The sequence below is a fragment of the Rhinatrema bivittatum genome, chromosome 5, assembly GCF_901001135.1.
Source record: "Rhinatrema bivittatum chromosome 5, aRhiBiv1.1, whole genome shotgun sequence".
Taxonomy (NCBI): Eukaryota; Metazoa; Chordata; class Amphibia; order Gymnophiona; family Rhinatrematidae; genus Rhinatrema; species Rhinatrema bivittatum.
In genome coordinates, this window is record NC_042619.1 from 340,726,471 (window position 1) to 340,738,867 (window position 12,397).

The 12,397-nt window shown below is 46.2% G+C and overlaps 1 protein-coding gene across 1 annotated transcript in view; it reads right to left on the reverse strand.

The window, feature by feature from the left end:
• The window catches only part of LOC115092958 (E3 ubiquitin-protein ligase HERC2-like), a 2,733,734-nt gene that overhangs the window by 1,562,828 nt on the left and 1,158,509 nt on the right, over nt 1-12,397 (reverse strand). The window contains 1 exon segment of the mRNA XM_029604466.1: nt 1,616-1,758. Coding sequence (XP_029460326.1) covers nt 1,616-1,758 — 143 coding nt within the window.

Sequence of the window (12,397 nt, forward strand, 5' to 3'; positions counted from 1 at the left end):
GAGGGGGGGCCAGTGCAGAAAAATCCTCATCAGGATCCAGGAGGGGGTCCGCGGGAGGCTGTGGTGAATCCGGGGGGGAGCGGGGCCCCCAGGACCACCCGCACGGAGCCCTGCACATCTGGTACCATGGGGGGGGGGAGGGGGTAGCGGCATGGGCATCCAAGGAATCTTTGGGAGGGGGGACCTTGAGGGGAGTCCTCATCCTCCTGCAGGGCTAGCCAAATATGATTTGTGCAAAAGGAGCACAAATTCAGAGAAAAATCGGGTCCTAGAGGATTTTCCCGCGGAGGGAGGGGGGCGAAGGTGGTGAGGGGGAGTGCGTCCCCGGGCTGAAGTTTTCGGTGCTCCCGAGGAGGGGCCCTCCCCATCCGGCAGGCAGCCGGAACACAGACCATCATGGGAGAGCCGGGAGGCCGGCTCTCCACAAGCTAGACAGAGATTAGAACATAAGTACAGCCGCGAGTGAAACAGGAAACAGCTGAGCAGGGAGCCCCCGGGGAGAAGTGCAGGTGATCGAACCATGCACTCTCCCTAACAAACAAATATCAAAAGCCTTTCTGCCTCTCTTAAATTGCACCAAAATAAATATATGGAAGTGTTTTGGTTTTTTTTGTAGATAACAGGGGAATAAAACCTCCCTGAGAGAACACTTGAGGAATAAACGTCTCGGGACAAGGCAGAAGGCTGGGTTTCACTGGCACCACCAGTATCACCCCAATTAAAGAGGTCACCGGGAAGGGAGCCTAGGCTGAACATTTCAAGGGGCAAGCCTCCCTAGGCACCCCAAGAGCGAGGGAGACAGAACTGTCTCCCTAACATAGCAGAAAGAAAGTGACAAACTTTAATATCTGGTTTTAATTCTCTGTAAAAAAAAAAAATAAAAAATCAATACTTGCTTGAGCTTGCCCACGAGGAAAAGACGCAAACAAGGAACTCCGGAGGGTAAGGGCAAGCTAACAGGGAACCACAGGCATCTGCTGGAGACAGAAAAATACTGAAGGCCTGCAGGATAGGCTCTGTTCTGATATAGGATACCTTTTCAGTTTTGGTCTGTCTCTATCTGCTGGACAGGAGGCTCAACCCCATGGTCTGGACTGATCCGGGTACGTACAGTGAACTTAAAATTATGATTTGAAAATTGGTGTCACATTTTTTTTCTAATTGTGTGGGCTCTTACAAAATTACTCACATATTCACTAGGATAACCTAAACATCAATGAAACTACTTAACAGGAAATAAGGGCTGATTGCCCCATATTAAGAATGCATTTCAAGGCATAGAACAGCAGCTTAACGTGCACACTTGGGAAACTGACCTTATGACATTTACTACTGATAAATAGCAACTGCAAAGTATATTTAAAAGGGTCAATGGGACACATGCATAATGCAACAAAGCTGATAATGTGCTGAGCACTGCACTTTGCCTAAAACCCCACTTAAATGGAGTTTGTTCAGCTTCTCAAAGATACACAATGCTTTCCTGATAGTTACAAATACAGGATATGAATATTTTTCTTTTTTCAACCCTGCAAATTATTTTTATAATATTTCTAAGTTACATTTTTTTAAGTTATGAATGGGGTAACTCAAGTCTTTTACATTTAATACTAACCGAAGGATAAACAGCCTCAGCTTCTTCTACATCATCTATTATATCCTCATCAGAATATTCATCAGACATAGTCTCTGCATCTGAGAGATCAGTAGCCTGTACATCAGGGTGATCCAACAGCCAACCAACCAAGGCCTCCGCACCTGGTAAAATAAAACTATATTTACAAAACAGCATATTCATCCCTTATAATATAAGGTGATTTGGAATTCTAATTCAGTACTATCATGCTATACAGAATTTATCTAGAACAGAATTATTTAACACAGGAGAATACTTAGGGCATCCAATAACAGGCTGAGAGCAAATTTCCATACCTTTAACAAGTATTTTTTTTTTTTGAGTACAGCAGGTTATAAGCTATGAAGCTATGTTTTGATTTTGATTATTCTGAATTAAAAGCATAAATAAAGAATAAAAAAAAAAATAAGTTCTCACATGTGAATGACATTCTATGATGGAGATTGGTGTGAAAAAATTAAGCTTCTAGAAGCTCTTGGAATGCTCAATTGAGTATATGTATCATGACTCAGGTCACCGTGACATACAAAGAAATTACTTCAAGAGGAGATGGATGGGTTTTATGAGTGCTTACATCCTGCTGTCCTCATAGAACGCCTATTATGGGTAAGCAATTTTTCTTTCTCCAAGGACAAGCAGAAAGCTAAATCCTTACCTGTGGGGAATCCCTAGATCCCCTTGATCAAATTAGAGAAAACAACATTGCCAACATGCAGAGTAGCCATTTTTCTTTATCTTTTCTATTATTTTCTAGAAGGGGCAGTCTGTAAACAATGAAAGTGGGTTCTAGGAGGAATGGAGTAGGAATTTAAGGCCTCCTCAGCATAAGCCCCCCGTTCCCATTCCCCCTCTCCCCCTAGTGCACCCCCCCCTTCACCCACTGCACACCACTTTAAGTATCTTATTTTTTGTATTTACCCCTATTTTGTAACTACCTTATTTTGTACATTGCCTGTTACTATTGTACAGTTTGTACTATGTTGTACTAATTTGTAAATTTGTATATTTGCTAGGGATGTGAATCGTTTTTCAACGATTAAAATTATCGTCCGATAATGTTTATATCGTCTTAAATCGTTATAGAACACGATACAATAGAAATTCTAACGATTTATCGTTAAAAATCGTTAAATCGTGTTAGTGCGCACTAACTCGAGTTAGTGCGCACTAACTCCCCGTTAGTGCGCACTAACTCGATTTAGTGCGCACTAACTGAAAATGATACAAATAAACACTTTCCAGGTCACTGAAGGTCAGTTAGGAATGAATATGTGTTCCTATTGGCTGGCTGCCCTCTTATCTATTGATATTACCAAGGTTACCACTGAGGTGATGGTTGGGGGGATGGGAAATGGAACTGGAAACTAACGAACACCAACAGAAAATGAAACAAAGTGTTCACACTTCCCAGGTCAGTAAAGGTCACTTAGGAATGAATATGTATGTATGTATTCCTATTGGCTGGCTGTGCTCTTATCTATTGATGTTACCAATATGGTTGGGGGGATGTGAAATGGAAACAGTTGGAAGCTTGACAAAAAAAGTAATGTAATGATCAGCACTCACGTGACTAGAACTTGTTTGTTTATTATTTTTGTTAGCAGGCACCTGAAATGCTAGTGCATGTTGAATTTGCCAATCACTGTGCATTTTAGAAAGGTGGTCCTGGCTGGAACTGTACACAGTTCAAATATATGTAATTGATTGTTGGTAAGTGTATTTTTTAAGTAAACATACTGGTGCCAGTATGTTTACTTTTCCTCCTACTTAACTCACTAGCTCAGCTTTGTAAGAAGGGCTTCTCTGCTTGTGTGTTGTTTTTGTTTGGTGTGAGGAGAGCAGAAACATCAGATCTTTATTCAATCTACTACAGTCATCTCTTACAGTGCCCTATCCCTATTAATACCAGGAGTGTTGTGATCTTCCTGCACACAGTGCCCTAACCCTGATACCAGTCTGAGACAGCTCCCTCCCTGCATTACTAGTGAGAGGCTGGCTTCACAGACAGGGGGGAGCTGCCTGACCCTCACTCCTGACTTCCCCCATGTCCCAGCTAGTGAATGGTGTGTGGGTGAGGGGGGGGGGGGAGGATGGTGAAGTCTGAGACAGCTCCCTCCCTGCATTACTAGTGAGAGGCTGGCTTCACAGACAGGGGGGAGCTGCCTGACCCTCACTCCTGACTTCCCCCATGTCCCAGCTAGTGAATGGTGTGTGGGTGAGGGGGGGGGGAGGATGGTGAAGTCTGAGACAGCTCCCTCCCTGCATTACTAGTGAGAGGCTGGCTTCGCAGACAGGGGGGAGCTGCCTGACCCTCACTCCTGACTTCCCCCATGTCCCAGCTAGTGAATGGTGTGTGGGTGAGGGGGGGGGGGGGGAGGATGGTGAAGTCTGAGACAGCTCCCTCCCTGCATTACTAGTGAGAGGCTGGCTTCACAGACAGGGGGGAGCTGCCTGACCCTCACTCCTGACTTCCCCCATGTCCCAGCTAGTGAATGGTGTGTGGGTGAGGGGGGGGGAGGATGGTGAAGTCTGAGACAGCTCCCTCCCTGCATTACTAGTCAGAGGCTGGCTTCACAGACAGGGGGGAGCTGCCTGACCCTCACTCCTGACTTCCCCCATGTCCCAGCTAGTGAATGGTGTGTGGGTGAGGGGGGGGGAGGATGGTGAAGTCTGAGACAGCTCCCTCCCTGCATTACTAGTGAGAGGCTGGCTTCACAGACAGGGGGGAGCTGCCTGACCCTCACTCCTGACTTCCCCCATGTCCCAGCTAGTGAATGGTGTGTGGGTGAGGGGGGGGAGGATGGTGAAGTCTGAGACAGCTCCCTCCCTGCATTACTAGTGAGAGGCTGGCTTCACAGACAGGGGGGAGCTGCCTGTCCCTCACTCCTGACTTCCCCCATGTCCCAGCTAGTGAATGGTGTGTGGGTGAGGGGGGGGGGGTGGATGGTGAAGTCTGAGACAGCTCCCTCCCTGCATTACTAGTGAGAGGCTGGCTTCACAGACAGGGGGGAGCTGCCTGACCCTCACTCCTGACTTCCCCCATGTCCCAGCTAGTGAATGGTGTGTGGGTGAGGGGGGGGGAGGATGGTGAAGTCTGAGACAGCTCCCTCCCTGCATTACTAGTCAGAGGCTGGCTTCACAGACAGGGGGGAGCTGCCTGTCCCTCACTCCTGACTTCCCCCATGTCCCAGCTAGTGAATGGTGTGTGGGTGAGGGGGGGGGGGGGATGGTGAAGTCTGAGACAGCTCCCTCCCTGCATTACTAGTGAGAGGCTGGCTTCACAGACAGGGGGGAGCTGCCTGACCCTCACTCCTCCGGGGTATTGTGATCTTCCTGCACACAGTGCCCTATCCCTGATACCAGGGGTGTTGTGATCTTCCTGCATGCAGTGCCCTATCCCTATTAATACCAGGAGTGTTGTGATCTTCCTGCATGCAGTGCCCTATCCCTATTAATACCAGGAGTGTTGTGATCTTCCTGCATGCAGTGCCCTATCCCTGATATCGGGATGTGTGCAAGAAGATCACAACACCCCCGGTATCAGGAATAGGGCACTGTGTGCAGGAAGATCACAACACCCCCAGTATCAGGAATAGGGCACTGTGTGCAGGAAGATCACAACACCCCTGGTATTAGGGATAGGGCACTGTGTGCAGGAAGATCACAACACTCCTGGTATTAATAGGGATAGGGCACTGTGTGCAGGAAGATCACAATACCCTGGTATCAGGGTTAGGGCACAAGTTCTAGTCACATTGACTGATCACATTACTTGTTTTGTCAAGCTACCAACTGTTTCCATTTCCCATCCCCCATATACTGTCAGTAGGAAACTTGGTAACATGAATAAATAAGAGGGCAGCCAATAGGAATACATATTCATTCCTAAACTGACCTTAACTGACCTGAAAAGTGTCAAATTGTATCATTTTCAGTTAGTGCGCACTAACTCCCAGTTAGTGCGCACTAACTCCCGTTAGTGCGCACTAACTCGAGTTAGTGCGCACTAATCTGAAAAAACGATTTTTAACGATTTTTTAACTAAAAAATCGTGCCTAAGACGATATTCTTGCCCTGCCACACGATTTCTATCGTTAAGACGATATGGAAAACGATTCACATCCCTAATATTTGCGAGCCCCTGGACATTTGTTCTTGTCCTTGAGCCTTTTTTCACTTGTTATATATTTTGTTTTACACCTATCCTTTCTCCTCTTCCTTTCTCAAACCTGGAGTTTCCTCGCTGCCCCCCTCTTGTTTTATTGTATTTCTCTGAAGTTATTATGTAAACCGATATGATGTTGCCCTCGACTATCGGTATATAAAAGTTAATAAATAATAATAATAATAATAATATAGACTCTGCAGGACAGAATGACCAAATTTACTGCTGCATCAGGCATGCCTGTGCAGAAAATAGTGAATGTGTGGACTGAGCTCCATATCAATGTCTTGCACATCTCCTCTATGGAGGATGATCTCAAGTAAACTATAAACACAACCATAGCTCTAACATTTTACATAGCTTACCAGGTTCAGACTTTCTTAGGAACAATAGAAGGAGATACCATCTACTAATGATTCAGAAAGGTGTGCTTAGCAACAGCAATTCCAGCCTTGTTGGAATCAAATCAAACAAAAAGTGGCGTGGACATTCAGAGAGATTCAGTCCTTTCCAGATAAAAGGCCCAGGTTCTTTTAGAATTCAAACTGTGCAATGCTTGTTTACCTATGTGGACATATGGACTGGGGAAAAGTGTTGGAAAGACAACTGACTGGTTAAGGTAGAAATCCGGCACATTTCTTATGCTCTTATGTCTCATGACATAGCAGGAGGCTTCAATTGAAGAAAGCCCCACATAAACTGAAAACTAAAGACTGTTGTAAAGGCTGGTATGAGCCCTTGATGCTACGGTGTAGATGACACAGCCTTGAAGGTGAACCTACAAGGCCTATGCCGGCAGCTGGCGAACGTGCCCTATAGCAGGACAGACTGCTATACACCAGCCACTTTCCCCGCAGGTTGAGCCCTTAGGTACTAGTGGCCGGCAAGTCTTAGGTGAATCCCTAGGGCAGCGATAAAAGCAAGAGTCCAATAGCACAGGGTCAAGAAGGGCTGTACAGAGATGGGTTTACTTTCTAGATGGTAATTTAAGCACTAATTGCACCCAAATTAATTCTAAAGAAGTTAGTCTTCAGACCAGACTTTGACTGAAGTGGAAAGAATTCAAGCTATTTTTGTGTGGAAAAGAATAAAGTGTCTAGTGCCTTTCCTTCACACCGTAATGCAAAGTTCTTCCATTTGAAACCAAAGTTTTTCCTTATGGAATATTTCTTAGAAAACAGATGAATGCAAGGCATATACTCAGTTAGATAAAGGGATTGCAATACTACCCTTTTAACATTCAGGCTGTAAGGGCTAGGACCTGAAGTTGAGAACGCAGCATTCCCCAATTCTGAGTAATGAGAAATGGGGAATTCCCTGTTCTGATGAGATTGTTGATTAACTTCTCCCATACTTAAACAAAAAACAATTCTGTTATAGACAAAAAGGGGCTATGAGAATCATGATCTCCCAATCTCTTATGAGTTTTACAAGGGTTTTTGCCACCAGAGAAATTGGAGGATAAGGATACAGAAGACCAACTCTCCGATTTAGAGAAAAAGCAACTGAGGCTAGTTTGCCTTGTCTCCCTCTTCTAGAGCAGAAGTTCAAGACATTTAGATTCAGAAGAGATACAAACAAATCTACCACAGCTTTGCCCCATTGGTGGAATATCTGGTTTGCAATACTCCCTGCCCAGGTGCCATTCGTGAAGTCTGAAACCCAACTCTGTCTGCAAAGACATCTACCTCACTTGTCAGATATGTGGCTCAAAGAACCATTTCCTGAAAAATTATTCTGTCCCAAATCTGGAAAGGTTCCACACACAGGAAAGAGCTCTGGGAAAGAGCACTTAAATCTTGTGCAAAAACTATGTTGGAGGGTTAAACTATTATAGGATTGCATAATTGTGTTTTTCAGAGGAAGTAGACCTTTAATTAATTCTGTGAGCTAGTTTAAAGTTAGCATTTGATTATATATTTTATAATTGGGTTTGCAAAGGTCAATTACTTGATCAATGTAAATGATTGTACTGATTCCTAGATGAGAAATCACTGGTTTTATTCCCACCCACTCACCCTAGTCACATATTTTAACATATTGATTTATATCCCCATTAGTAGTAAAATTTTCCAAATAAGTCAATTAGTAACTCAGAATAATATACAATTAACCTTGATTTTATTGACTGACCAATTTTAGTCCTATTGTTGGTCATTCACAAACAATTATTATATACCAAATAATTATATTAAAACTCTTAATTTCTTTTAAATCCAACTAATAAACTAAAAAACTCTAATTACATTTTATAACCCTTAAATTTAAACATACCCACTTCTTAAATAGCTTTAAAAAGTTTAACAACTCAACAAAAATTAAGATAATGAAAGTCCAGCAGCAGAGATGAGGGCTATCTAGTTTGATACCAAGTGCCACATGTATGATTATCTACTTGATGAGAGACTGCAAATGGCATCTGGTGCAGAGAGCTCTTTACTCTTGGAAAACAGAAACGATATCCAGAGGTCAGAGTAGCAGAGCTGAGGCATTTGACAAAGCCCTCCTATCCTTTCCCCTTCATGAGAGACACCTCAGAAAATTAAAGAGATAGGGGGATAGGAGGCAATTTTCTACTGTGGATCGATAACTGGTTAAAAGATAGGAAACAGAGGGTAGGGCTAATTGGGCAATATTCAGTCGCTAACCAGCTTACAGAGTTATACAGATACACTTTGGCAGGATATTCAGTGACATAGCCACACCACTGAATATAGCAGACTGCTGGGTTATGCCTCCCTTCCAGCAGATAGAGACAGAGAAAAACTTGAAGGGCACCCCTGTAAGTACAGTGCGCCACCTGCAGCCCCCTTCAGTATAAACAGTATCAAAGCAGAAATCGAACTAGTAACAGGAATCCAGAATTTAAATAGTCAAACCAAATGTAAGAAAATCAACTATGCATAACAATCGGAGCACTTGCAAAATCTTCATGCTGCTATACAGCGTGACAATAAAAGAAGAAAACTCTCGAGTGGATCCAAATCTGGACAGCGTCTGGATTGATCCATGATACTACAGGAACAAAAGTTAGCAGGTAAGAACCAATTTTCCTTTCCCTGTACGTATCCGGATCAGCCCAGGATGCTGGGATGTAGCCAAGCCGCCTTACATAGGGTGGGACTTAGAAAGCCCTGCTCGAAGCACACAGCTACCAAAACTCTCAGAATCTGGAACCCTAACATCCAATGCCAAGCAAAGGTATGCAAAGATTTTCAAGTCGCCGCCCTATAGATCTCCTCGGGGAAAATGAACTGACTTACAACCCATAACGCAGCCTGAGAATGAAGCAAATGAGCCTTAAGACTGTCTGGAACCGCTCGCCTGTAACATTTGTACGATAAAGCAATAGCATCCTTCAACCACCGGGCAATGGTAGCCTTGAAAGCTTTTTGCCCTTTCTTGTGCTCCACAAGTCAAAAAGATGATCTGACAGGTGAAAATCGTTACTGACCTCCAGGTAACGCAGCAGTGCCCTCCTGACATCCAAACGCTTTAATTCATGTGCATGCGGAGAATTCTGATCCAAATCCGGAAAAGCAAGCAACTCAATGATGGTTCATATGAAAAGCCGATACAACCTTAGGAAGAAAGGATGGCACTGAGAGAAAAGCGAAAATCGGAAAACCTAAGAAAAGGTTCACGACAAGATAGAGCCTGAAGCTCAGAAACTCTCCAAGTCGAGCAGATAGCCACCGAACACACAGTTTTGAGCTCCGAGGCGAGCGCCCGCTCTCCCGACGCGCGACCAGGCCACTCTCCTGGGCGCACGATTCACTATGCAAATGAGGGCCCATGCTAATAAGGAGGTGCTAGGGACACTAGCACGTCCCTAGCGCCACCTTATTGGCAGAAGCGGTGGCTGTCAGTGGGTTTGACAGCTGACGCCTAATTTTACCAGAATCAATTGTTGAACCTGCTGATAGCCACGGGTTCGGAAAACGGATGCCGGCAAAATTGAGCGTCCATTTTCCAACCTGCAGGCAGATTTTTTTTTTTTTTAATTTTTGAGGCCTACGACTTAATATCGCTATGATATTAAGTCGGAGGGTGTACAGAAAAGCATTTTTTTCTGCTTTTCTGTACACTTTCCCGGTGCTGGACAAAATAAACTCCTGCCTTTGGCTGCATATTTTACTTTCTGGATCGCGCGAGACTAATAGGCTCATCAACATGCATTTGCATGTTGCGGGAGCTATTAGTTTCGAGGGGTTTAGCCGCACGTTTTCCGCGCGCTATTACCCCTTACTATATAAGGGGTAAAAATAGCGTGTCGAAAACGCGCGGCCAAACAGGGGCTAATGGTGCGCTTGGCCGAGTGCATCATACTGCATCGGCCCATATGTGAGAAGCCGCTATACTGAGCAGATTTACCTCCGCCCAGGCCATGGGCTCATCCGCTTCCATACCCACAGAACGGCTCTTTGTTCCTCCTTGCTGGTTGATGTATGCCACCATCATTGCATTGTTGGAGAGAATTCTCATCAACTGACAATGAACCAGTGGCAGGAACCTCTGCAAGGTCAACTGCACCGCCCTTGTCTCCAGATGATTGATGGACCATTGTGCCTCCTGCTGCATTCATTGGCCTTGTGCCGTTTGAGACTCACAAACTGCACCCCAACCGGAAAGACTGTCATCTGTCATCACAATGATCCACTAAGGGACTTCCAGATCTACTCCCCGGGACAAGTGTTCGGGGGATCAACCACCAAGCTAGATTGGACCTGGCCGACTCCTGGAGTGGTAAGGGAACAGGAAAATCCCCAGATTTGGGATCCCATCATGAGAGCAAAGCCCTCTGCAACGGTCTCATATGGGCAAAAGCCCATGGGACCAACTCCAGAGTAGATGCCATAAAACCAAGCACTTGCAAGTAGTCCCACGCCTTGGAAACTGGTAAGGACAATAGATGCCGAACCTGAGACATGACCTTGTCTATCCGTTCCTGTATAAGGAAGACTTTCTCGATCTGAGTATCAAACCTGGCCCCCAAAAAATCCAGGACCTGGGCATGGGACAACTGATTATCCCTAGGGTGGATAATTGATTATCCACCCTAGGGATTGAAGAGTATACACCACCTTGGCAACCACCGCCTCGCATAGCTCCTCTGACTTCATTCAAATGAGCCAATCATCCAAGTAGGGATGGACCAGGATTCCCCTCTCATCGAAGAGCCGTCGCCGCCACGACCACCATCACCTTGGTAAAGGTGCGAGGGGCAGTAGCCAGCCCGAAGGGAAGGGCCTGAAATTGGTAATGCTTGCCAAGGATCATGAACCAGAGATACCGCTGATGGTCCTCCCGAATTGCAATGTGCAGGTACGCTTCCCATCAAATCGAGTGATGCCAGAAATTCCCCACTTCTGACAGAGGCGATTACGGAACATAGCGTCTCCGTACAAAAACGGGGCATGCGGAGAGCTTTGTTGACCTGCTTTAGATCCAAAATTGGATGGAAGGAGCCCTCCTTCTTCGGAACCAGAAAATAAATTGAATATCTGCCGATCTGTATTTCGTCCGAAGGAACCAGGACCACCGTCCCTAGGTCTATCAACCGACGAAGCATCAGAGACAATTGGCGCCTTTTCTCCAGGGACCCGCAGGGGGACACCAGAAACAGATCGCGCAAGGGACGAGCAAATTCTAAGGCATAGCCGTGTTCTATAATGCTTAGAACCCAGTGGCCTGGCGTGATTTTGACCCACTCCTTGTAAAAAAGGGACAGCTGTCTCCCGATGACCGGAACAGGGGAGTAGTTCAGCGCTATCTCATTGGGATGATTTGGCTCCTATCTCACCCGGGGTGCCGCCATCGCAGACAGATCTACGGCCGCGAAAGGAATGGGACCAAGTCTGAGATCTCCCGGACGTCTGCCTTTGGCTAAAAGGTGCCAATTTAGACTGGCGAAAATGGTGCTGACCTCGAAAATGTGAATGGGAAGAGCCGAAACCCCTAGAAGCTTTTGGCCTATCCTCCGGGAGCTTGTACACCTTATTCTCCCACAATAACTTAATGAGCTGCTCCAAATCATCCCCAAAAAGGAATTTCCTCCTAAACGGAAAAGCCCCCAGCTGCGATTTGGAGGAAACATCGGGCGACCAATTACGGAGCCATAAAAGCTTGAGAGTTGCCACCGCCGAAGCCACAGTATGGGGTAGATTTTCATATAGGGCGCCCTCGCGTACTTTTGTAGGCGCATCAGGCGCAAACAAAAGTACGCTGGATTTTAGTAGATACGCGCGGAGCCGCGCGTATCTGCTAAAATCCTGGATCGGCGCGCGCAAGGCTACCGATTTCGTGTAGCCGGCGCGTGCCGAGCCGCGCAGCCTACCTCCGTTCCCTCCGAGGCCGCTCCGAAATCGGAGCGGCCTCGGAGGGAATTCGCTAACGCCCTCCCCTCCCCTTACCTCACCCACCCCCCCGGCCCTGTCTAAGCCCTCCCCCTACCTTTGTTGGAGTATTTACGCCTCCCAGAGGGAGAAGTAAATCCCCACGCGCCAGCGGCCCGCTGGCACGCCTAGACACGACCCAGGGAGGGTTCCGGAGGGCGCGGCCACACCCCCGGGCCAAAACCACGCCCCCGGGCCTGC